Source organism: Melanerpes formicivorus, unplaced genomic scaffold (genome assembly GCF_026170545.1).
Source record: "Melanerpes formicivorus ecotype bairdi unplaced genomic scaffold, bMelFor1.0.p_v2 SCAF_22, whole genome shotgun sequence".
Classification (NCBI taxonomy): Eukaryota; Metazoa; Chordata; class Aves; order Piciformes; family Picidae; genus Melanerpes; species Melanerpes formicivorus.
The window spans coordinates 5,004,152-5,030,383 of NW_027142374.1; the positions used below are offsets into that span (position 1 = coordinate 5,004,152).

At 54.1% G+C, this 26,232-nt stretch overlaps 2 protein-coding genes across 3 annotated transcripts; both read left to right on the forward strand.

Moving 5' to 3' along the window:
* The first annotated feature begins 2,804 nt into the window (after positions 1–2,804).
* Positions 2,805–7,612, forward strand: ASB12 (ankyrin repeat and SOCS box containing 12). 2 transcript variants are annotated; one of them, XM_068151947.1, is made up of 3 exons: positions 2,805–2,984; positions 5,081–5,923; positions 6,359–7,612. In XM_068151947.1, the coding sequence occupies exons 2-3, from the start codon at positions 5,134–5,136 to the stop codon at positions 6,508–6,510; spliced, it is 942 nt and encodes a 313-aa protein (XP_068008048.1). In that variant the 5' UTR covers positions 2,805–2,984; positions 5,081–5,133; the 3' UTR covers positions 6,511–7,612. The 2 variants fall into 2 exon arrangements, with proteins under 2 accessions (XP_068008048.1, XP_068008049.1); XM_068151948.1 differs by lacking the exon at positions 2,805–2,984 and adding an exon at positions 3,059–3,132.
* A 1,882-nt stretch (positions 7,613–9,494) lies between these two features.
* AMER1 (APC membrane recruitment protein 1) lies at positions 9,495–21,700 on the forward strand. The gene is made up of 2 exons (XM_068151949.1): positions 9,495–9,593; positions 12,304–21,700. Exon 2 carries the CDS (start codon positions 12,398–12,400, stop codon positions 15,689–15,691), a length of 3,294 nt encoding a protein of 1,097 aa, XP_068008050.1. The 5' UTR covers positions 9,495–9,593; positions 12,304–12,397; the 3' UTR covers positions 15,692–21,700.
* Positions 21,701–26,232: the final 4,532 nt, after the last annotated feature.

Here is a 26,232-nt window from a genome sequence, read left to right on the forward strand (position 1 = left end):
CAGGAGGTGGAGGCCTCTCCCAGTTCCTCAGCTTTCCCTGGTGGACCAAGTCTTGGGAAGCTTACCCAAAGATGATGAAAGGGTTGGAGCACCTCCCACATGAAGACAGGCTGAGGGAATTGGGGCTGTTCAGCCTGGAGAAGGCTTCATGGAGACCTCAGAGCAGCCTTCCAGTACCTCAAGGGGGCTATAGGAGAGCTGGGGAGGGACTTTTTACAAGGGCTTGTGGTGACAGGACCAGAGGCAATGTCTCTGAGCTGGAAGAGGGGAGACTGAGACTGAAGATTAGGAAAAAATTCTTTACAGTGAGGGTGGTGAGACACTGGAACAGGTTGCCAAGGGAGGTTGTGAATGTCCCCTCCCCAGAGGTGTTCAAGGTCAGGTTGGACAGGGCCTCGAGCAGCCTGGTCTAGCGGGAGGTGTCCCTGCCCATGACAGGGGGTTGGAACTGGATGATCTTCAAGGTCCTTTTCAACTCAAACCATTCTATGACAATTGGTCAGACCCGTCAGTCACCTCTCCTTGGGCTTCCTGTGGGGCTTTGTCTCCAGCTGCTGCTGGAGCTGCTGGCACAGGATGGCACTGAAGGCGTTTCTTTGGCTGTTGAGGGAGCAGAACAAGCACAAGTCAGTTCGTGTCCTGTCGGCTGAGGGTGGCAGCAGGATTTACCAGCGAGTGTGTTGGCTGTTTTGCTTCATTAGTATTCAGTTTAATCTGCTCCTCACCCAAGAGCTGCTCTTGTCTCTCAGATTTCTCAGGTAACAACTCAACAGCAACAACAAAAAAGGATGCAGTTTAGCATCCAATTTTCCACTCAAAGGTTTTTCCTTTCATCTGCAGGTTCCTGTGCAGCTTCCTCCTTTCACGTGCTCTAAGGTGTACTCTGTTGCTGTCTGCTTCCTCCTTTGCTCCTTAAAAATCTCGTCTTGTTAATTGCTGCTTCTGTTTCTGCCTCTGCTGACAGGGTTTCCAGCCAGGCTGGGCTTTTATGACCACAGTAGCTATGCTGTCTCTGTAGCTTTTCAATGCTCAACAAACCCTGAACTCCCCACTCATGCTCCTATGTTTATCCACATTTCATAGAATCATAGAATTGTTTCAGCTGGAAGAGACCTCCAAGATCACCCAATCCAACCTTCAACTCATCACCACCATGGCCATTAAACCATGTCATAAAGTGCCACTCCCACTCATTTCTTCCACACCTCCAGGGATGGGGACTCCACCACCTCCCTGAGCAGTCTGTTCCAATGCCTGATCAAGTTGTAGCTTCTTGATGTTGAACAAACCCTGGACTCCCTACTTGTATTCTCATGGTTATCCATGTTTCTCCTCCTCCACAATTCCCTTCATAGTAATCACTTTTTGAAGTAACAACCTATTTTGAGTGAATTCACACCGAGGGTAGTAAGACACTGGAATAGGTTGCACAGCAAGGATTCCACCACCCTGGAGGTGTTCAAGGCCAGCTTGGGCAATCTGGTCTAGTGGAAGGAGTCCCTGGAGGATCTTTAAGGTCCCTTCCAACCCAAAGCATTCTGTGATTCTATCAATGTGGAGGGAGTGAAGCTACAAAGAAGCCCAAATTTCTCCATGCTGAACGTTTTCCTGCTCTCTCTGCTTTCCACAGCATGACCACAAACAGTGAGTACAGTGGTGGCAGTGGGGGGACATCACAAATGTGTGGCTGAGCCCACTCAACTCACTTCTTGGAGCAGCAGAGATTTTGCTGCTGGGTAATGGGGTTCGCCTCTTGTTATCTAGCATGGCTGATAATGCTGCCTGGAACTGTCAGGCCACTCCTGCTCCGAGCCAAAGGGTTTGGGAGAGGTTTGAAGGGAGCTGGATAAAATAGCATTCCACTTCCCAGCTGACAGCTTTTGATAAGGCAGGCCCAGTGCTGCTGTGTTCACCCTTGAGAGGCTTACTGTTTCATTTCCTGAAGCCAAAGCAGGGAGAAAAGCCCTGAGGAGCAGCTCAGGTGAGAAATAGACCATCTTTGGCCCCTTTTCTCCTTGTGTTTAATAAACAACTTTGGATGTTACCAATAGCATAGAATTAACCAGGTTGGAAAAGACCTTTGAGATCAAGTCCAATCTATCACCCAACACCATCTAATCAACTAAACCATGGCACCAAGCAGCCCATCCAGTCTCTTAAATACCTCCAGGGATGGTGACTCCACCACCTCCCTGGTCATTTGTGTTGCTTTGGAAGAGGGAAAGGCAGCAGGGAGAGGGGTTAAGAGGGGCCATGGTTTGACACTAGAGCAGGGGAGATTTAGATTGGACATTAAGAAGATGATCTTTACTCTGGGGGTGGTGAGTCACTAGAACAGGTTGCCCAGAAAGGTTGTGGATACCCCATCCCTTGAAGTGTTTAGGACCAGGCTGGCTGAAGCTTTGAGCAACCTGGTCTAGTGGGAGGTGTCCCTGAACATGGCAGGGGGTTTGGAACTAGATGATCTTTAAAGTCCTTTCCAATCCAAACCATTCTGTGAGTCTATCAATCCACATAGGTGATTGACAGCAGCCAAAAGAACACAGAGGCTAGGAAGCTGCTGGCCTGGTAGAAGATTCAAATCACCTCTTACCTTGTGATTTCTGCAAGGAAAGTGTGAAGCAAACACTTGGTGTCTGCTCAGATGGGTCAAGCAGCTTCCAGCACCTGTCCTAGCCTCCCCCCGCCTCACTGCCCCTCTCTATATTTACCCAGGAGGAACTTTCCAAGAATGGAAGTGGTAAGATAAAACCTCCTGAAGGGGCTAAAATTAGCCCCAGAGCCCTGGCCCTGCTCCCCACGGTGGCATTTCAGCTGCGAGCTGCACAGCCTGCATCATTCTGGTCGCTCGGAGCTGCCGTCAGTCCCCAACAGAGGAAGAGCCTCCCTCTTTTCTTCTCTTTTTTTGGTTGAAATTGAGGAAGAACTCACCATGAGACCACCACTGCCTCCTCCACCCTGCCTGTGAGCATCACCTCCCAAAGGTAAGGCAGAACAGATGACACCTTGGCAGCACTGGGCAATAGAGGGTGCTTGGTAACCGCTTATAAAAGCACGAGTGGACTGTCACCTTCAGCTCCAACATAACCTTTGTCTCTGGGGCTCTGCAGATTCAAGCACAGCTTCTTTCAGGTAAGAATTCTGGTTTGGGCTCTGCTGGTTGAGAATGAAGCCAAACTATTCCCAGTGCTGCCTGGCAGCAGGACAAGGGGCAATGGGCACAAACTGGAACCCAGGAGGTTCCACCTGAACCAGAGAAAATTCTTTGGTGTGCGAGTGCTGGAGCCCTGGAGCAGGCTGCCCAGAGAGGTTGTGGAGTCTCCTTCTCTGGAGAGCTTCCAAAGCCAGCTGGCCATTGTGATCCTGGGCAAGCTGCTGTGGGTGCCCCTGCTTGAGCAGGGGGGTTGGACTGAATGATCTCCAGAGATCCCTTCCAACCTCACCATTCTCCACATATGAATGTTTATGCTGCCAAAGTAACGTCATGTGGAGATGCTTAATTCTGAGTTCAGGAAACCTTGGAGCCAGCTGTCACTTTCTCAGATTCTCTTGGACCTTCTTTTTGAGTTGAATCTTCAATAATCCCCCTCCCAGTTAGCCACATGAGTGACAGGTTTCCAGACCTCCACAGCTTGTTAGGAACATGCCTAATGAAAACAGGATGTTCTGATTTGTTGTGTTTCTGTCTAAATTCCCCAGCTTTGGGTAACTGATGGTAGCTCAGCAGAGCTTTTCCATCATTCCCTCACATCAAACTTGCTCTACTTAACCAAGCTGTGGAGATCTCTCCCATCTCACAAGTCTTTCACTGCAGGCAGATGTGGGACAAGCCTCTTGTGTCTGCCCCATTGCCTTCAGGCTTGTTAGCAGAAAGAGGTTAATTGCTTGGTGCACTCCTTGCCTCCTCCAAGGCAGGATCAGAGGAGGTGACTGGGGAGACCCAGCTCCGCCTCCCCTGCCGCTTCCCGAGGAAATCTGAGATGTGTGGTGAGACATTCCTCTGCCCTTCCCAGCCAGGACACAGCATTCCTCTGTCCTGCTCAGGTCCTGCATCTGAGCATCTGCAAGCGTGTGGGGCTCAGTCCCAGTCCCAGAGTGATCAGCTTAGCATCTCCTCACCTTCCACCACCTTGTGCTCCCTGTCTGCTCCTCAAGCAGGACAGAGGGGAGGGTTTGGTGACTTCAAAACACCAGTGTAATTATGGGAAGGGTGGTACTGAGGGTCTGTAACCAAACCACCACCTTCATTCATCTCCTGTTTTCAAATCCCAGGGTCATGGAGTGGCTGGGTTGGAAGAGACCTTAAAGCACCCAGTCCAGCCCCCTTGCAGTCACCAGGGATATCTGCACCGAGGGGCAGGTTGCTCAGAGCCCTGTTGTCCAACCTTGCCTTGAATGTTTCAATCACTTGAAAAGGTGGCAGGGTGTAGAACCCCTGCCATGCTGCCACCTCCTGCAGAAAGCTCCTCCCAGTTTTCCATGGATCCCAAAATACTTGGAAGTGCTGGTGTTGCTTCCAGCAGAAGCTGTAGCTGGTAGAAAGTAGAGCTGATGCTGGCTCTTTCCCCACATGACCTCCACCATGCAGCTCCTCCAGAGAACAGAAGGATGGAGTGACTCCTGAGGGGTTTGGGGAAGTGGGTGGCTTTGTCCAGCAGTGGGTTTGCAGAGTCCTTGCAGGAGCCTGTGGCCACCCAGGAGCCTTCTTGAGCTCCAGGTCTGAGCACACCATGAGTAGTTCCACCCTCTTTACCACCTCAGGGGCTCTCCCATGCAGCATTTGAACCTCAGCACCAGAGTCAATTACCTCAGCACGTTCTTGGTCACTGTTTTAATCGGAGGTGACCCACGTGTGTGCTGCACAACCACCTCCATTTCTGCTTTAGCCCTGCACCAGAGTTGATCTCCTCACCTGTGGTGGCAGGGCAGTTAGAATACCAGCAGCAGCATCATCCAATGCTAATTTTTCTTGGGTTATTGAGACTGTTCCTTAAATTGTGTATAAAAAAGGAAGAAGATGATGTTGGAGTCAGGAAGCTGGTTCTAACCCAGGGGTGGTGCTGGTTTTGGTGTCCCATAGATCTCTCTACCTTTTATGATGAAAGCAGTACATGGAAGTCAGAGCAAGAGAAAATGAGCCTAATAGATATCAACAAAATGTTCTGCATGCTCCAGCCCAGAGAAGATGAAGATGACAATGGAGAAAGCGAGGAGCTGACCCAAGCAGTGTCTGAGGACAATTACCAAACCCTGGAGGAGCTCCTGTCCCAAGACAGGTACAAAAGGTTCATCAACCGCAGGAGCGGCTGGGGTGTGCCCAGCACCCCACTGCGCCTGGCCGCCACCTGGGGCTGCGTCAGGAGCATCAAGGTCCTCCTGGCCCACGGAGCAGAGGTGGACAGCCTGGACGTGAAGGCTCAAACACCACTTTTCATGGCAGTCAGCAACGGCCACCAGGAGTGCGTGAAGATTCTCCTGGAGGCAGGTGCCAGCCCCGCCGGCAGCATCTACAACAACTGCTCCCCACTGCTGATTGCCGCGAGGGATGGGAACGCGGACATCCTGCGGCAGCTCCTGGATCACGGCGCAGAAGCCAACGTTCACGCGAGGTTGCCCCCCTGGGCTGCCAACTCGGTGGCTTGTTCTGGGCCCCTCTACCTGGCGGCCACCTACGGGCACCTGGAGTGCTTTCGGCTGCTGCTGCTGTATGGTGCCGACCCCAACTACAACTGCACCGACGAGAGGGTCATCGCCCAGATCAAGGAGCCCAAGACTGTGCTGGAGACCTGCCTGAGGCACGGCTGCAGGAGTGACTTCGTCCAGCTGCTCATTGACTTTGGAGCCAATGTGTACTTGCCCAACCTCAGGCCAGATGAGGCGACCACCCACAGCGAGGGCCTGCAGCTGCTGCTGCAGGCGAGAGGTAATGGGCTTGGGGGTCCGACCGTCAGCACAGCACTGCCAGGAAGGTGACCTTCTCATTTGGGGTTGTTTAGCTTGGAGAAGAGGAGGCTCAGGGGGGACCTTATTGCTCTCTACAACTACCTGAAGGGAGGTTGTAGCCAGGAGGGGGTTGGTCTCTTCTCCCAGGCAATCAGCACCAGAACAAGAGGACACAGTCTCAAGCTGTGCCAGGGGAAGTTTAGGCTTGATCTTAGAAGTTCTTCCCAGAAAGAGATTGCCCATTGGAATGGGCTGCCTGGGGAGGTGGTGGGGTCGATGTCCCTGGAGGTGCTTAAGAAAAGACTCAATGAGGCACTTTATGCCATGGTTTAGTTGATTAGTTAGGGTTGAACTTGATGATCTTGGATCTTCCAGCCTGATTGATTCTGTGATTTCTCCTTCTTCTCTTACTCAGCTCACCCCAAGTCCTTGCTGTCTCAGTCCAGGCTGGCGATGAGACGTCTCCTGAAGCAGGCTGGCTACCCACCCATCCTTGGCAAGCTGGAGATCCCAGCTGTCCTGGTGAACTATCTCCAACACCAGCCACGATGCAGAGCCCACCACTAGAGACACCTGCCCCATACCAGTGTTGAGCACCCACATTAAAAGCTGCTCTGACATCTGTAGGGTGTGAAACCACCATGGATTTGTGGTCCCAAAGTAAGTGTTTGCTTACCAGGTGTCTCCAGAATGAGGTGCCCCTGTGAAAGGATGGGAAGGGAAGGGTGGGACAAAACAGAGACCTCAGCCCTAGCTCCACACCAGGGTGATGGTGGAGCAGGGTCTGATATAGTTGAGTTTGGCCTTAGAGCCTCTTTAATGAAGGATTTCACCACACCTTTAATTGATAGTGGTTGGAGAAGGTGATGGAAGAAGTTGGGAGGGCAGAGAAGAAAAGGCAGGTTTCACTTCATTCCCTTCTGGGGAAGAGCAGGAAGGAGGGGGCCATGACCAGCTTCATGCCTGCATGGCCTCAGCTGCCCCAAACCCTTTTGTCCCACCCTTCCAGCTCCTCCTTTGCTCAGGAGGGTAGAATAGAGCTGGACCTGGCCATGCATGCCTGGCCCATCACTGCTGTGTCACTGAGCCCAGGCAGGGGCTGGGATATGTTTCTGGGGAGGGCTTCTGGTGGCCTTTCAGGACTTCAAAAGGGCAGTCAGAAAGCTGGAGACAGACTTTTGAGCAGGGTCTGTTGTGGCAGGACAAGGGCTGATGGTTTGAACTCAAAGATGGAGATTGAGAGTGGAGAGAAGGGAGAAATGTTTGACACTGAGGATGGCGAGACCCTGGTCCAGGTTACCCAGAGAAGTGGGACCTGGCTTTTCAGTCTCCATCACCACAGAGCTTTCACATGAGACTGGAAAGGAACAACACCAAGAGGTGGTAGATGGCTTATCCCTGGAATCATTCAGGTGAGGTTGTTTGGGGCTCTGAGTAGCCTGCTCTAGTTGTAGATGTTCCTGCTGACTGCAGGGAGTTGGAGTAGATGGCCTTTCAAAGGTTCTTCCAACCCAAGCCATTCCCTGATAAGCATCTGGAGTCCCCAGACACTCATCTCCCCACCCCAGCTCCGTCGTCTTGTTCTCCAAAGTGGTTGATGTTATGGCTGATGGATCTTCTGTGATGGGGCAGGTTTGGGGGTTTTAATTAAAAATGTTGGTATTCCTGATCTCTTGTGACCCCTTTGGTGAAATGGCCTCTAATGGGAAGAGCCCAGCCAGTGTTGTTGGGAGAGGATGCAGCTGGGCAATTCCAGGCTGAGCCTGGAGCAGGTCTTCTGTGGCTCTTCAGCTCTGGTGACCAGTGCTGGGGACAGTGCTCATAAGCCTTGGACATCAGGGTTTGCCCTTGCTAGTGGTGATGGGAGGAGCCTTGATGGTTCTCCCCATGCCAGGACCTGATGGATGAACCACTCTGCTCCTCAGCACACATTTGCCAGAGATGCTGTGGGCCACATCTGGGATGCAGCAGTACATGTTGCCCAGGGAGGTGGTTGAGGCCGCTTCCCTGAAGATATTCAAGGTCAGACTCGACAAGGCCCTGGGCATCCTGGTCTGGTTGAGGATGTCCCTGCTGACTGCAGGGAGGCTGGACTGGGAGGTCTCTTCGGGCCTGGACCATTCTATGATTCTACATCCCCATGGTCCACCTACCCTAACTGAATCTTGAAAACAAGTGGTGTTGGGGTAGAAGGATGTGGCCTTGGGGAGCTTCAAGGACTGATCTTCTCCAACCATTTTTACATTGTTTATGGGCTTGTTTCGAAGGCTGTGGAGTGTGTTGATCAGCATCTACTAATCAGGCTGTGGGGCATCTCCTGAGGGGATCATCAGGGCTTTGCCTGGAAAAGTTGTTGGGAAATGCTCCATGGAGAATGATGGTGTGGTGGGAAACGAGGCTGGTGCAGGCTCTTGCTTTTCCCCAGCCCATTGAAGCAGCCTCTTTTTAACCCACCTCCTGCTGGAAGACATGAAGCAGGCCAGCAGAAGGGTGGATGCCCTTGACCTCGACCTCCAGTGGCAGCAATGCTGTAGCCATCTGCTGCTGTGAAGTGTTGGTAAAGATGTGTTAGACCCCTAACCCAGTGTTGGATGCTTGATGATATCATTCTGAACTGTTCCACCAGGCTGAGAAGATTTGTTTCTTGGGGCACTACAAAAGTGCCAAGAGCTGCCAACTGGATCTAGTGCATCAGAGCAGCACCAGCTGAAACGCAAAGGACCTGAGGGTGACTCAGGTTCTGGTTTGTGCTGATGTCTCCCCAGAATAACCCCCCAGAGCCTGGAGATTCCCAGTTTGGGGTGATGAGGCTGATCTTTGCTGATGGGTGCTCACAGCAGGGTGGTTAATGGGTGGTTGTGAGCTGGGGCTGCAATGTGTAGGTGAGCAAGGAAGGAAAGGCAAGGGGTGGGGCTGCACTAGGGGGGTGAGAGTGAGGGGGTGGGAGATGGTGGGTGTGAGAGTGCAGTGCCAGGGGTGGAGGTGATGGAGGGGGAGTGAGAGGGTGGGGATGAAATTGGGAGGGGGTGTGTGAGGGGAGGGGGGGTGTGAGCTGATGCTGTAGTGGGGGGGAGCGCAGTGGGGTGTTACTTACTGTGGGTGCTCTGGCACTCTGCCAGCACCACCCCCTGCCTATTGTGGCATATCCTACACACCTGTCCTTGTGGGACGCATGTCACAGGAGCCCCTCCCTGCTGTCACAAACTCCCCTCCCTGGGCTCAGTGGCCCTGGCAGTGACCAGTATCTCACACACCGTGTCCTTCGCTCACCATGCCTGACGTCATATCCCCCCCCGTCTGACGTCATACCATCGGCTGGCCTGACGTCACAACGCTGCGGTGTCCGCGCGCCAGCGCCAAGGCCATGCCTCCACTGCGAGGCCACGCCCTCATCACGAGCCACGCCCCCTCCCCGCAGACACCAATCAGTGGCCACGCCCCCCCCGCAGTCCTCCTTAGCCCCGCCCCCGCCGTATCTCCGGACCCGCCCCGCCCCCGCCCCGCGGTGACGGCGCCCCGCCCCTGCCGGCCGCGCCGGGCGGACCCCGCCACTCGCCGCCGGCCTGGGCTGGCCCGGGCGGGCCCGGCCGCAGTCCTCCCCCTCCCGACCCCCCGGGTTCCGCGCACACCCCGCGGGGCTGCCGCTGCCGGTAAGTGCCGGGGAGCGGGGATCGAGGCGGGAAGGGCAACGTGAGTGGGTTTGCTGCGGCCGGAGAGAGGGCCTGGCCCCCGCAGGCTCCCGCCTATGCCACCGTCCGGGGCTGGGGGGGTACTGTGGGGGCCTGTACTGCCCCGGCTCCTTTTGTCGAGGGGGTCGTGTTCCTTTGGGTGCTGCCCACCCCGCAAAGTTCGGGCAGCGCGGCTGAGCGCAGGCTGCGATCCGCGCTGCAGTGCCTCCTCTGGGGCTCGGGGCGGCGGAGGCTCTTCACGGGGCCACCAGCAACTCGGGGCCACCTGGGCTTGCCCTGCCCGGCCCCTCCGTGAGGCCCGGAGCGGAGCCGCCCTTCTCCGCTACACCCGAACCTGCCCTGGGCCACCGAGCGCGGCCGGGACGCGCCTTGTCTGCGCGTGCTGGGGGCTCTGGGGGTGACCTCCCGCCTCAGCGGTTCGCGGCGGTGCTGCTCGCCTCCCGTGCCTCCCTTCTCCTCCCGATACCTGCGGGACCGCAGCGGTGGCTGCTGGTGACGTGGTGCTGGGCACCAATCATCTTCAAAGAGGGTTTTGGAAATCACGTTTCTGTCTCGATTCATCCCCCCCTGCTTTTTGTCTGTGCAGAGGCACGTGTGTGATTTTCGGTCAGAGCAGAGAGCAGAACAGAATCGGTTTGGGTTGGAAAAGAGCTCCAAGATTAGAGTCCAACCCTTAACGTACCACTGCCAGGTCACCACTGAACCATAGCCCTCAGCACCCCATCTCCAGGGCTTTGAGACCCCTCCAGGGATGGGGACTCTACCACTGCCCTGGGCAGCCTGAGCCAGGCCTTGACATTCCTTATGGGGCAGAAAATGCACCTCATGTCTGACCTAAACCTTACCTGGGGCAACTGGAGGCCGTTTTCTTTTCTCCTGTCACATGTTCCTTGGGAGAAGGGACCAACCCCATCTGGGTCCAACCTCCTTTCAGGGAGTTGTAGAGAGCCGGAAGGTCTCTGAGCCTCTTCCCCAGGCTGAACAACCCCAGGTCCCTCAGCTGCTCCTCACCAGACCTGTTCCCTAGACCCTTCACCAGCTTCATTGCCCTCCTATGGACCCCCTCCAGCACCTCAGTGTTGTTCCTGAGGTGGTGGAAGGCCTTTCTCACCAGCTCTAACCAAACAGAGATAGCGCAGTGGTACTCCAGAGGGGCTTTGGACCCTAGGTCTGCTGTTGGGCAGAGCTGGAGAAGCCCATTTTGTTGATGGAAGGCATGGTTTGCTCATCAGCTGTGCCCCAGCATAGGTTTGAGGGGGACAGGCTGGTGCTGGGGGTTATCAGTAATTTGAGAGGCAAAGCTGCACTGTTCCCCAGACTGAAGGGAAAAAAAATGCAATCCTCCTTTACAGGCCTGCTGCGGGGTGGCAGGAGCCAGAGGCCATCATTTGGGTGCATTTTTAATTCCACATCTCAGGCTGAGCACTATGCAAAGCTTCACACCAGTAAGAGCTACGCCCCAGGCGTTCCAGCTCAGCAGTGTGTTCAAGATTTTATTGCATTTACCTTCTCCAACCTCACCTTTGCAAACCAAGCACTGTCATTATTGTAGCTTTCCTCCAATATTAATCCAGGATCGGATTTAAAACCTACCTCAGTGCCACGGAGATAATCTGCTCAGGGTGCTTTATGGTGGATGTTTTTAATGCACTTCTTCCTGGCTGGACAGATGATGGCGAAAAACAACTGAAATCACCTAAAAAGAATAAATAAATGCAGTGAGCAGCTTTCTTCCTGGGCATGGGGTTAGGGTGAGGGCTGTGCCCTGGTTTGACTTCAGCAAAATGCTCCCTGGATGTATTGCTGTGTGACCTGCCGTAGGTAACCCTGCTTTGGCAGGGGGGTTGGGACTCGATGATCTCCAGGAGTGCCTACCAACCCTTGTCATTTTATCATTCTGTGATTCTGTAGCTTGGCACTAAGGCTGAGAGAGCTGGGAGAGGGGTTTAGCAGGTGTTAGTCCCTCTCTGTGCCAGAGCAACTGGTGTTTCCCCTCTCATATGTGACTGGTAACCAGTGACCCCTGTGGCAAAATGACTGGGAAGCCAAAGGATTTGGAACAAGGTGGCATCAGGGCTAGACCTGCTTGTCCCTCTGCAGTGGGGATGCTGCCATATGGAGACAGGTAGTTTTCCTGCACTTGAAAACTGGTAAATGTGATGTTTCTATGCTTGACTTTAAGGTGTGAATGCTGCTGAGAGGGTGTCATCAGCTTTTGCAGCTCTGGGTCCATCTGTTGAAGAAGTTCTTGGTCTCTTTACATCTATGCCTCTGGCTTTGCACTCTCCATTGCATTTCACAGAATGGTAGGGGTTGGAAGGGACCTCTAGAGATAGAGTTCAACACCCCTGGCAGAGCAGAATCACCTAGGGCAGGTCACACAGGAACATGTCTAGGTGGGCCTTGGAAGTCTCCAGAGACAGAGACCCCACCACCTCTGTGGGCAGCCTGCTCCAGTGCTCTGCCACCCTCACAGTAAAGAAGTTCCCCCTCAGGTTTAGATGGAACTTCCTATGTTAAAGTTTATGCCCCTTACCTCTTGTTCTGTCACTGGGGATCACTGAGAGGAGTCTGGCTCTATCTTCCTGACACCCACCCCTTAGGTATTTGTAAGCATGAGTAAGATCCCCTCTCAGCCTCCTCACTTCTCTCCCCTTTATCTTGGCTTTAGATCTGCTGGGATGCTCCGATCTCCACGGCCAGACCAGGACTCTGCCACCAAAGTCACTGTTTCCAGCTAGATGCACCCAAACTGAGCAGCTGCCATGGAAACAGGCTGCCCAGAGGAGCCTGCCCAGGCCAGGCCACAGTCAGTGGCCTGTGGGCAGCCAGAGGGATGTGGCCAGGAGGAGGCTGGGGAGCAGCGGCCTGAGCTGGGCAGTGTCTCTGTGGCAGCTGCAGAGCCACAGCAGCCTCAGCCACCGCCTGGCAAGCTGAAGAAAACGGCTTTCAAGCTGTTTGGAGGGAAGAGGAGCATATGTACTCTGCCCAGCTTCTTTGGAGGCAGGAGCAAAGGCCAGGGGAAAGCAGCCTCTAAAAAGGGCCTCATCAAATGCAAGACCCACGATGGGCTCAGTGGTGCTGCATACGATGGGGTGCAGCTGGAAAGCTCCTCGGAGGGCAGCAGGGACTCGCGGCCTTGCCTGTTGCCAAGCTCCCAAAGTGCTCACTCAGCTGTAGACACCAGCGCCAGGTGTGATTTGGGCCAGGGGGACAGCTCTCCACCAGGGAGCATTGAGGGCTGTGAGAAAAAGCCCAATGGTGAGAAGTCCTCCTTTCCCAGACCCAAAAAAGGCCTGAAAGGGTTTTTTAACAGCATCCGGCGTCACCGGAAGAGCAAAGTTGCTGAGTGTGAGAAAACAGAGCTCCCTGAGTGGACTGGAGACTCGGAGGAGGCCACCAAAGCTCCTGGAGTGGGAGTGGAGAGCCAAGAGACTGCAGAGGAAAGAGGGCTAGGACCTGTCCCTCTTGCCACAGTCTGCCCAGGGAGCTCTGAGGATGACCACTCAGCAGGGACAGTGGCCAACTGTGGGGAGGCTGCTGAGCCTGGTTGCCTTGTGGCTGATGAAGGCAGCTCTGAGGACTGTGGTGGTGATGTGGTGGTGATGGCAGGGAAGAGGGACACTCTGGATACAAAATTAGAGGCTGATGGTGTTGTCTGCACAGAGTTTGACCACAGTGACATGCTGCTGGATTTCCATCCAGACTTAATGGACAATGACCCTCCCTGCCTACACTCTGGGGATCTTCTAAGCCTCATCTTGGGAGATGCCACATCCCTGAAGAGCTTTGATTCCCTGACAGGGTGCGGTGATGACATCGCCGAGCCTGACATCACCGAGAGCACCATCCCCGTGGAGCGCAGCAGAGATGCTGCCAAGCGTAGCTCCTGCCTGGTCACCTACCAGGGCGGTGGGGAGGAGATGGCCATACCCGAGGAGGCAGAGGAGTATCTCCACCAGATATGGGACGGCAGCGTGGCAGGGGACAGGAGATACGGAGCCCAGGTGTCCAGTAGCAGTTTGGAGACGCACGCCTCACACGAGGCGGAAGCCCATCCCTACCTGGGGGAGGCCATGGACGGTGTTGACCTTCTGACACCACAGAGTGACCAGCAGGAGTCTGCCCCTAACAGTGACGAGGGTTACTACGACTCCACCACGCCAGGGCCAGAGGATGAAGGCGGGGATGGGCTGGGTGAGATCAAGAAGGACCGCTTGCCCCGGGACAGCTACAGCGGCGATGCACTTTACGAGTTTGACGCGCTGATGAGTCCCTCTCATGGCGAGGAGTCCCTGTTCGACAGCAAGATCTCGCGCCCGGGCATCTTCAGCTACTTCTTGGACTTCTGCCTCCCCGCTGAGAAGAGCCTGATCCAGATGATGGATCAGAAGAGAGGCGTGATGGAAACAGAAGAAGAGCGGCTGGCGGCCATCCAGAAGGAGCTGCTCTTCTGGGAGCTGCAGAGGGAGCCCATCTTGAAACGCTTCGATGTCCCCAGCAAGGAGAAGTGTCCCCGGGAAAAGCAGTGCGTGGAATGTAAAAGCAGAGCGGCCGGCTCGCTCGGCAAGAGTCAGAGTGGCCTTGGTGGCGAGCAGGTGGCCTCCCATGCCCCGAGCAGGGGTGTGAATGGTGGGGTTTCAGTGGCTAGAGCTGAAAATGCGGAGTGGAGGGATTTTGCAGGGCCCCTGTGCCCAGAGAGCTCCTACAGCAGCCCAAAGGCCCCAGGAAGTTGCCTTAATCAACTCACAAAGAGCAGCTCGGGGTTCGATTCGGACCCAGACTGTGGGTTGTTCGGCATGGCCCCAGCCAAAGCAGGGATGTTCCCTGGCTACAGACTCCAAGAGCATGAGCATGGTGGAGTGGAAACCACCAGCAGCCAGCCACAGGCGGACAGCGAATGTGAGCCCGAGCACGCTGTGAACTTCTCCCAAGCACTGGTGGAGTTTGCCAGCAGCGGGACCCTCTTCTCCAGCCTTTCTGAAAGCCTGGGGAGCTCTGCCTCTGGCTCTTCCTTCACCCAGAACCTCCCTGCCCTCCCCACTATGGTCACCTTCGACGTGGTGGATGTGGAGCAGGAAGGAGAGGGGGAGTGCGAGGAGCACCCCGAGATGAATGCCGGCGAGGACATCGCTGAGGAGTTCGACGACGGCTACGGACGGAAAGAGTCATTGGCTGAATGTGACGAGAGAATGTCCCCGGGGTACTCCCCGGGCTCCTTCCAGAGCTGCAACTGGGGTGTCACCAGCCTGCCCCGCCACCTGCGCCTCCACAGCCTGAGCCCCTCCATGCCAGCACCGCTCTCCATCGACCGCAGGAGCCGCTCGCTTGACACCGAGAGCCTGGAGTTCGAGCTCGGTGACACGCAGGGTGCCAAGGGTGGCCCTCAGCCCTGCCGCCTCTGGGCCAAGCGAGAGGGCGGCAAAAAGGACTCGGGCGGAGCGAGGAGGAGCAGGAGCAAGGAGGACGGTGAGTTGGTGGCTCCTGATGGTGGGTTGAGCTGGCCAGGCTTGCAGCACCTCCAGCGTGACACTGAGATGGCCGCTGGGGGGGTGAAGCACTGGGACTTTGCTCCAGCTGTGGCCATGGAGAGCACCTGGGAGCCAGCAGAGCAGCCTGGCACCGTGTCCTCTCCTTTCCTCTCTCTTTCCCGGAGCATCCCTGGAGAAACCCTGGACATGCAGCCCCAGGAGGCAGAGCTGAACAGACACCCTCTCAGACCCTCCAACTTACCTCTGCAGGGTGAGGCCAGGAGGTCCCGGGAGGCAGCTGGGTCCTACAGGTACCACGGAGAAGCCACCACCACCACAAAGCTGCCCCACTTGCTACCCTCGGGAGAGATGGAGCCCGAGCTGCCCCTCGGCTTCCCTTTCGCCTGCTCCCCGGAGAAACGCCCCAAGTGCAAGCCCGTGGGCATCGCCCAGGGCGTTCCTCAGCACCCCAGCGGCAGCACCGATGCCCTCTGGAGCCCGGAGCGCTGCGCAGAGCCCCTGAAGGGCAGAGCCACCCCTGGGCTGCCCGTGCTGCCTGCCACCATCAACATCCCTGACACTGAGTAGCTGCTACAAGGAGGGTGTGGAGAGGGCCAGGGAGGGAGAGAAGAAACCTTCAGCGAGGAGTTTGTGAGGCAGGTGGGGTCAGAGCCGGGCTGGTGAGGGCAAGCTCCTCTCCCACCACTGTGGTACGTGGCCTTGCCTCTGTGGGTGCTCTGGCAGGGCTTGGAGCTGCTGCTGGGATCTGTAGGTCACTTCCCAGGCACTGTCTTGTTTTCCAGCCCATCCCTCCAACCCATGCCCTCCATGGCCCAGTGCCTGGCAGCCCCTGCCACAGGCTCCTGCTGCTGCTAGAACAAGAGCTGGGAATGGACCCGCTGCCAGCGTGGCAGGTTTGGGGCTTTGCTGCGGGATGGGCAAGCAAGCCTTGGGGGAATTTGGGGAAGGAATTGGGGGTCTGCTTTCTTCCTTTCCTTGGTGAAATGTTTTGGTTCAGACTCATGTTGAATGTCTTCCATCTCAGTCTGGGTTTGGGGAGGCTGAGAGGAAGGGTGCCAGTTGTTTGAGAGCGAGGGCAGGAGGGGTGTCAGCCGAAAGGGGATCTTTCCAGTAACCTTTTATTTATTACTTGTTTTCTCCTTTCCCCAAAGGAAAGCAGGAGCTTCTTGTGTGTGTGCTGGTAACCTTTCCCAGGTCTGCTTTGAATTTGCCCAAGGATACCCACGCTGAGAGAGATGTGCTGCTGGTGGTGCCCCTTCATGGTACAAAATACTGGGCCCTTCTTTGTTGTGGTCTCTCTTCACGGGGTTGTAATTCCTGGTTGAAACCATTCCCATGCTCCTCGCCTCCCAGGCCGTGGGTACACACATGAGGTGTTGGAAACGAGCAGCATTTGCATTGTGCCTGTAGCTGTGGGGTTGCAGATGCTGTTGCTTCCTTCAAAAGGAAGTTTTGTGGGTTGGGTTTGGTTCTTGAATTATTGTTGTAGGGTTGTTTTCTTGGCAGAAACTCCTAGGAGGAGAGTATTCTGTCCACGGGAGTAGGGGGTGTGACGCAGCCTAAATTAGGCTTCGTGGCTTCTTCCTCCTAGCTGGAGGGGACAAAAAAGCTGGAGGTTGCTGCTGGTTTGGGATTTCTTTTTTCCTCTTGGAGTATGGAGGGAGGGACTCTAGCTATGGAGGCACACTGTGTCTGAGAAGGTTCTGTGAGCACCTAGAAACATCTGTTTCAGGTCCTTGAGGTGTCTCCCACCTTTGTGACCTCAAACATGCTTGTCTTCAGACTTCCCTCTCCATGACTTAGAAAGCTTTTTCCTTCTCTCCAAACTCTGTATTCTGATTTTAATCCTGTTTCCCAAGGTGATTTCTGTTTCACCCTCCAAGCTGCCCCTGTTCTTTGCAGCTGAGGTGGTAGCATTAAACAAAACAATCCTGAGCTGGGAATAGTCCAAGTTTTGTTCCATCTCCAGAGCAAAGTGTGGGGCTAGGGGTGGCTCTGCCCACCCCAACCTGCTTTCCCTGCCTACCCCTGCCCATGATGGGTATGAATGTGTCTCTGGTGCTCTGGTTGGAAACATCAACAGTTCCTTGGCATTGTAGTTACAGGCACAAGGAGCTGGTCTGAGGTCTTTTTTTTTCCCCTCCCAAGCAAATTGAGGTCCCAGTATTCCTTTTTGAGTAGAGGCTCCTGACTGCCCTGTCCTCATGTACCTGTGAAGGAGCAGGGAAAGGCAAAGCCAGGCTTTGCTTGCCTATGGATTGACTTGTTTAAGTAGGTTTTTTCCCTTCCCTGGGCAGAGTGCTGAGGCTGAAGCAGACCCATTTGGGTATCCATGGCCTTAAACCATCATTTGCCAGGATTTTCCTACCAGCTCTGCTGCAGGGAGTTCCTGCAGGAACCTGCTGTGTCATGGTTTATTTTCTCCTGTCCTTTTCTTCCATCCCACTGCACAACTGGAGAGAATTTCATGGGACAAACCTGTCTATTGATGCTGGCCCAACATCTTCCAGCAAAAGAGCCCTGAGGCTGTGTTCTCCCCTCATTACCCCAGGGTGTGAGTGTCTACTAAGGAATATAGCCTAATTGGAACAGAATCCCAGCATGGGGGGTGGTTGGAAGGGACCTCTGGAGATCATCCAGTCCAAGCCCCTGCTCAGGCAGGGGCACCCTCAGCAGCTTGCCCAGGATCACAATGGCCAGCTGGGTTTGGAATCTCTCCAGAGAAGGAGACTCCACAACCTCTCTGTTGTGTTGCCTGCTCCAGGCTCAGGCACTCTCACAAAAAAGAATTTTCTTCTCCTGTTCAGGTGGAACCTCCTGGGTTCCAGTTTGTGCCCACTGACCCTCGTCCTGTCCCTGGGCACCACTTACAGAGTCTGGCCCCATCCTCTTGGCCCCAACCCTTTATCTCTTGCTGAGTGTTGATTAGATCCCCTCTGGGGCCACTCTTCTCCAGGCTCAACAGCCCCAGGGCTCTCAGTCTTTGCTCCTCACAGAGATGCTCCAGGCCCCTCAGCATCATTGGAGCCTCCACTGGACTCTCCAGTAGTTTTCCATCTCTCTTGAACTGGGGAGCCCAGAACAGGCCCCAGTACTCCAGCTGTGGCCTCACTAGGGCCGAGCAGAGGGGCAGGAGATCCTCCCTGGACCTGCTGGCCACACTCTTCTTATCACAACCCTTCCTTAGTCTCAGAATAAGTCCAGGGTCAGGTCCCAGCACTTCACTCTTCACCACCACTCACAGAACAGAAACCACCCCAAGCACTGCTGGTCGCTTGCCCTGAGCAGCAGCCCCTTACTGGTTCTGGGTTTTTTTAGTTACTGTTTCGTTTAGCATCTCACCAAAGGCATCAAGGGGGGTTGGTTGGACGTGGTGCAGCCTTTGCCAAAGTCTTGGTGAGGTGTGGGAGTGTTTTGGTGCTACAATGAATGTCCAGTTGCATGTCTCTAGGATTAATCCTTCTGGTCATAGGTACGGAACGGAGAGGTTTGGTGAAGCCAGCTCCTAGACTTGAATGTGTGAAAGCAATACAGGCAGGGCTTGATAATCTGACTTCCTACCAAAGGTTTCTCCTCTCCATTTGATGTCAGCTTGATGAAGCAAATATCTGGTGATGGAAGATGAGCTTCCTCAAGGGATGGGTATTTTTGGAGCTCATTTGCTGGTTTCTTGGCGCTTTCTGCCCCATTAACCCAAAGAAATCAGATTTTTCCACGTGCTAAAACCAGCCTGGGAGTTATCACTGCTGTAGAGATTGGATTTCACTGCCTAATGTCCCAAAGCACCCGGGGCAAATAGGAGCAGATCTGGCCTTGATCTGGATCAAGCTGTTGGTCAAACACTGCCTTACCTAAGGAACTCAAATTTCACAGCGTGGTCGGGGTTGGAAGGGACCTCTGGAGATTGTCCAGTCCAACCCCCCTGCCAAAGCAGGGTCACTTGGAACAGGTTGCACAGGAATGTGTCTAGGTGGGTTTGGAATGACTCCAGAGCAGGAGATTCCACCACCTCTCTGGGCAGCCTGGTCAGTGATTTGAGGATGGTGACTGAAGCTTGGCATGAAAAAAGGGCTTTGGAACCAAAAAATGAAGTGCTGAAAGTCAGCCGTGGCAGATTGTCCAGCCAAGAGATGAAGGGAAAACATCCCCTCGAGGGACTCACCTGGATGTGTCCCTTCTGGGGGAGGTTTTGCCCTCCTGGTGAGGAATTCTGGCTGTTAACTTGGGATGAAACCACTGCCATTTGGGTCAGCCTACCAAGTGGTTCTGCATTGCGTTCGGGGGACTTCTTTGGGGGGGTTGTTTTTTATACACATCAGAAACCGGTCAGGTTCTCCTCTATTTTTGTATCATTTTGCATTTTATATTTGGGGGAAACTGTACAGACTGCTTCTTTGACTCGTGCCCCTCCTGGAGTGCTGGGGTTCATGCTTCTGATGGAGAACAGACAATTGCTGCTGCTGCTGCTGCTGCTGCCCGTGCAATGCAAGGGAACCACCGCGCTCCTCGTCTCCTCCATAACCTGCTGCTCCACTACATACCCAGCACTGGCCCCACAACCAGCCCTTTACCAGTACAACCAGCCCTTTACCAGAACAACCAGCCCTTTACCAGTACAACCAGTCCCTCACCAATCCACCCTCTCCCTCTTTGCACACATGGCCGAGCCGTCGCTGTGTTGATGTCACTGTGTCGCCCTCGTCTACTTCGTTCTTTTGTTTAAGCTCTGAAGCTGAGTTTGTGGATGTTGGTGATTTCTCCCTCAAGTCTTGTTGGCTGTTTTTGGTTGTTTTTTTTTAAGTAGCAACCTACAGATTTCAGTTGGGGCTTTTCCCTCTGTGTGGCTTAAATTATTTGATCCTAAAATTGAGGCCTTTCTTAAATCCCTTGGCCTGTGCGTGGTGATGCTCTTGAACCCAGTGATCAATTTCCTCTCCCTTTGGTGCTCCCCAGCTGGGTTTGGCAGCTCAGTTTTTGCCCTGCTTCTGTGGTTGAGGATGGCTCTTTAAATAATCCCAGGATCCATGTGGGATTAGCAGGGCTTTCCACCTTCTTCCCCTCCTCTGCTGTGCCAGGCTGGAGCCTGGGGAGCTCCAGCATCGGCAAAACATCTTCCTGAATAACACTGCCTTGAATATTAGGATCAGAAGAGCAAGGAGAGCTCCTGGTAAGCCACAGCCTCACAGTGGTTGATGGGACTCTTCTTGCTTTTGTTTTTGTCTTGGTTTGGGTTGGTTTTTTTCATTGAGTTGAATAAATATGTTGTTGGTTTGCCTGGCTCTGCAGGAATTGTGCCCCTGTGGAGTTTGCCACCTTGTGTGGGGTCTAAGGGCTGAAATAACTCCTCAGCAGAAGCCCCCAGTGATTAACTCAAGAGCAGTGCCACTCAGTGAGGTGTGAAAAGGAAAGGAAATGCTGAAAAGATAAAAGCCTACAGCCAAAAGCACAGTGGGTTTAACCCTTCTTTCCCCCCCACCTCAGTGCCAGCAGAGAGGGGAAGTGAGTGCTGCTGAGGCATTGGGATCTGCAGAGCTTTTTATGGCTTTTAGTGAAAGAGGTCTTCACCTAATGGTGCTTTTGAAACTATTTGTCTGAAATGCATGTGCCCCAGTCCACAGAATCCCAGCATGGTGGGGTTGGAAGGGACCTCTGGAGATCATCCAGTCCAACCCCCCCTGCTCAAGCAGGGCACCCACAGCAGCTTGCCCAGGATCACAATGGCCAGCTGGGGTTGGAAGCTCTCCAGAGGGGGAGACTCCACAGCCCCTCTGGGCAGCCTGCTCCAAGGCTCCTGCACCCTCACAACAATAAAGTTCCTCCTCCTGTTCAGGTGGAACCTCCTGGGTTCCAGTTTCTGCCCATTGCTCCTTGTCCTGTCCCTGGGCACCACTTGCCAGAGTCTGGCCCCATCCTCTTGCCCCCAGCCCTGTATCTCTTGCTGAGCATTGATCACATCCCCTCTGGGGCTGCTCTTCTTCAGGCTCAACAGCCCCAGGGCTCTTAGCATCTCTGTAGCCTCTGCTGGACTCTCCCCAGTAGTTCCCTGTCTTTGTTCAACTGGGGAGCCCAGAAGGATGCAGCACTCCAGCTGTAGCCTGACTAGGGCAGAGCAGAGTGGGAGGAGATCCTCCCTCCCTGGGCGGATCACTCAGCAAACATTCCTGGGATGCATTTCTCATTCCTTCTGCCCCTTTAACTTCCCAGCTTCCCCCTCCAGCTGGAGCTCCCAGCTCTTCTCACTGGCATCCTGGAGCCATCCTAGAAGCTACACTTTGGTGAAATGCTGAATGCAAAGCTAGAAAAGCCTCTGGGTTCTAAAGAAACAGAATCATTCTCCCGTGTGCCAGGTCACCCCGAGCTCCCCTGCTGCCATCCCACTGCCCTGCAGGTTCCCAGGGAGCAGGGGTGGCTCCTGGTGACCAACTTGTCTGGTTTTTATTCCCCCCCCCCCGTTTCCTTTCTGGTCTCCTTTGCCCCCAGTCCTTCAGACTTTTTAATGTATTGATTGTGTTTTAAACTGAATGTTCCTTTCACTGCAAACTGATGAATAAACTTTGGGTTTTTAGAGAACGTGGAGTTCCACTCGTGGTTTGCCTTTTTTAACCCCTGCTTGCTTCATGCTTTATAGAACCTCTTTCTTTCCCCTCCTCTCCCATCTCTTGATTATTTGCAAGCCAAGTGGCTTGTCTGACAGAAGGCAACAAGGAGATGCTTTAAAGAGCACCACAACACACTGCTCAGCAAGCCCTGTGGTGTTAAATGAACCCTGCCAAATGTCAAATCCTAGAATGGTTTGGGTTGGAAGGGACCTTAGAGGTCATCCAGTTCCAACCCCCTGCCATGGGCAAGGACACCTTCCACTAGTCCAGGCTGCTCAAGGCCTCATCCAACCTTGCCTTGGATACCTTTAGGTATCCACAAGCTCCCTGGGCAACCTGTTCCAGTGTCTCCTCACCCTCACTGTAAAGAATTTCTTCCTGGAGAAGAAGGCACCACAATGAATTTTTTTCCCCTTCATTTCTTATCCTTTGCTGGCACTGGACTGGGGCAGTGACCAGTGCTGATGTGGGTGACAGGAACCAGAATCATGTGGCTCCCAGTTACCAAAGCATCACTGGTGGCCTCCATCCTCACCAGACTCCAGCAGCTGCAGGTAAGTTGGGCTACTTCCTTTTCAGCACAATTTACTAGAACAGCAATTCCAGTTTCATCTCTGGGGGTGGGAAAACCAGTGATGGCTTTGCCTCCCCACAGTGCTACCTGGCTGGCTTCACTGGTGGATTCCATGGTGTAGAAGGATTGAAGGGATGGGTTTAATTTGGGGCTTTTACTCTGCAAGAAGCATTTCTAAGGGAAGTTGTCAGCACTATTATTTAATCATGGGATGGGCTGGGTTGGAAGGGATCTTAAAGATCATCCAGTTCCAACCCCCCTGCCATGGGCAGGGATACCTCCCACCAGACCAGGTTGTTCAAGGCCTCATCCACCCTGGCCTTGAACACCTCCAGGGAGGAGGGATTTGGCAGCATTGGTTTCTCACTCCTAGTCTGTCAGTGTTGCCAGGCTGTGTCTGCTTGCAGCCCTGTATCCAGGGCTTCAGGAGTACCCTTGGGCAAGGCACCAAGGAGCTGCATCTTCCCCCAGCTGATGAGCAGTGATCTCTGGGTGGGTTTTACTTACCAGCCTCTCCAGCATGGCTCTGGGTGATGAGGTGCTCAGAAGCATGTGGCTGAGTGAGGAATGGGGCAGCCTGTGAGGTGAGGTGAGCTGGGGCAGCTGCTCTTCCCTCTCTGCTCCAGCAGCTCTTTAACAGCAAGCCATCTTTCTTTGCCTGGCTCCTGCTTCACGCTCCTCCTCCTCCCCTTCTTCACTGCCCAGCCTCAGGGGAGATTTCACTGCTGATTTCCAAAGAAAAGCTGAAATGAGATTTGCAAAACCTCCCTGAAGCTGGGGTCAGCCCTCAGAGCACAGAAACACCGGCCCAAGAGCCATGGGGATGCATCACCCCGTGTTTGTTTGGGCATACAGGACCTCTCCCACTGCTGGTGGGGCACTAGAGAGGCTCCCAGCAGACACCACACCACAAAATGGCTTTTTGCTGACAATCTGCAAAGCTCAAGGTGCAGACTAAGGGCAGGCAGCAGTGTGGGATGCTGCTCAGGACCCTGGAGGTGTTCAAAAAACAGGTAGACATGGCACCTGGGGACAAGGTTTAACAGCCCTGGTAGTGTGAGGTTGAAGGTTGGACTTGATCTTAGAGGTCATTTCCAACCCAAACTATTCCATGATTCTGTGAGGCAGTAGAGTGAGATGGGGCTTTTGTCCTGGCCAAACACTTGCATTTCTGGTGGCACCTTCTCTGTTTGCCAGTGTCCTGCTGCAGCACTGCTGTGGCACTGATGATGCTATCTCCATAACATTGCTGCAGGCTCCAGGAGCATCCTTCCCACACAGCCTGCTCCGAGCGTCACCCAAAAGCTCACCTTCCTTGCCAGCAGTTCCTCAGGTACCTCCCGAGGTTCCAAACTGCATTGAAAGGCCCAGGAGTCCTTCTTCCCCCCTTTCCCTTCCTTCCTCCCCCCCGTTCCCCAGACACAAATCCAATCTGCAGGAGCTGTAATTATCTGTCGCGCCTGACGAGCTGCTGCCTTAATGAGTCCAGAGCGGCCACAGAGGGAGCCCCAGCTGCAAAGCAGGTGCCCTGGGGAGGCTTTGTCCTTTCTGACTCCATCCATCAGGCTGCAGGGAGGGGAAAACCTCTGCTGCAGGTTTACAAGCAACCAGGGTTTCATATCTCCTGTCCTTGTGCTGCCCCAAACCTCCTCAGGTGGGAGCATCCTCTCTGTAAATCCTGGTCTAGTGGAAGGTGTCCCTCCCCATGGCAGGGGGGTTGGAACTAGATGATCTTGAAGGTCCCTTCCAACCTAAACCACTCTATAAATCTGTGAAAGTGGAGATTTCTCCTCTGTCACTCCACAGGAACCTCCCCAGCGTTGCACCTTGGAGCACTTTCCCATGCCAAGCCTGGATTTTACTCAAGCATGCTGTTTCATGGTCACCAATTTTGCCCCTTCAGCTGTGGCCAGAGACCAGCTGTGGGGAATCCAGGCTTGGCACAGCCACCTTCCACTGTCTCATCCAACCATTGATGCATGTAGCTGAAGAAAAAGCTGCAGCACCAGACCCTGGAGGAGTTTCAAAGCCTCAGAGCTGTGGTGCTGAAGGACATGGTTTAGCACCAGACTTGGTAGTGTTAGAGAATGGTTGGACTGGGTGATCTTAAAGGTGCTTTCAACCAGAAGGATTCTGTGATTCTGCTACTCCATGACTCTGTGCTCAGCTTTGCACAGGCCACCTCCATTTATGCTTGATGCCTTTACTGGGAGACAGCTGGGGCCTAGTGGTGTGACGTGTAAACCCAACATTTATTGTAGTAAAGGAGTAGAAAACACAGTGGGGAGGCTCTTGAGAAGGTTATCAGTTATCTAAAGAGCTTTCTCAACAGAGAAGAGCAAATAGCTTCTTGCTTTGGGCACAGCAGAGATGTCCTGAGGCTGTCCCACCACCGGGTCCCACCTCATGCTGTGAACACACCACAGCAAAAGAGGGCTTTTAACCAAATTCATTGGTTTTCCTCCTTGCAGCCTTTTTTCCCCCTCAAGCCTCATGGAAAGAGGGAAATCCACACTCAAGAGCTGATTGCTCTAGGGCTTGGAGGAGATGCTGGGGGTTGTCAGGGAGCTCAGTGGGGCAGGAAGGGACCACAGGCTGCACCCATTGCCTTGTCTCCTGGCTACCTGCTGGGAATATCTCCCAGTCCTCAGGGAAAGGATTTCTTCAGGCTGTTTGGAGCCAGGGTGCAGCACCCAAAGCCAGGGTGCACTGGGGTGAGGCAGTACCTTTCCCTTTGGGTTTAACCAAGGGCTTTTTGGTTGCTTTACCATGGGGAGGAGATCTCACAGAATCACAGAATGGTTTGTGTTGGAAGGGACCTGAAAGATCATCTAATTCCAGCCCCCAATGCCATGGTCAGGACACCTCCTACTCAACCAGGTTGCTTAAAGCCTTACCTAGCCTGGTGTTAAACACTTCCAGGGATGAGGTGTCCACAACTTCTCTAGGCAGCCTGTTCCAGTGCCTCACCACCCCCAGAGTAAAGAACCAATCTAATTCTACCCTGCTCTAGTTTAAAATGTGACCACATCACCCAGGGAGGTTGATGTTGGTTGCAGCTTTGGTGTGTTTTGCCAAACCCAGGAGCTGTAGAAGAAGAAGTGAGCTCTGAGATGGGGGTTTGAGCAGCTCCACCCCTGCTCTGTCCCTGACAACCATCCCACGGGACTGCACACTTGTGTGACCTTCCCGTGGTGGAGACAGTGAGGGACAAAGGCAACAGCTGAGGCCACCTCTGACAACAAGCACAGCAGGACCATCGGGGGGAGAGGCCACCAGGCAGTGTGTCTCTGAGGAGACAAGCTCCTGCTCATCCCTAATTGAATTTAGGGAAGACAAAAATCACCAGGGGAAAGGGCAGAGGGCAGGAACTTGCTGCCATTGATTGATCAGCTCCAATTATTTCCCTTCATTTCAATCATGGGCAGAGGCCTGGAAGTTAATCAGCTGGGAGACATGGAGCATGGGGCTGAGACAGCAGTGCCAAGAGCTGTCCCCAGCCCAGGATGGAAATCTCATCCATGAAGGAAAAAAAGGGCTATTGGGTGAGGGTTATGTGTCTGGTGGTGCTTGGTGCTTCTTGGGTCATGCACTCAGATCTCAGCAGCTAAGGGAGCTGGGGTTGTTCAGCTGGGAGAGGAGGAGGCTGATAGGAGACCTTCTGGCTCCCTACAACTCCCTGGAAGGAAGTTGGAGCAAGGTGGGGCTTGATCTCTTCTCCCAAGGAACAAGTAATAGGACATGAAGAAATAGCATCAAGTTGCCCCAGGGGAGGTTTAGACTGGACATAAAGAACAATTTCTTCCCCAGAAGGGTTGTCAAAGCCTGTCCTGGGATTCCCAGGGCAGTGGTGGAGTCCCCATCCCTCGAGAGCTTTCAAAGTTGTGGAGATGATGTGCTGAGAGACCTGGCAGTGGTGGTTTAAGGGTCGGACT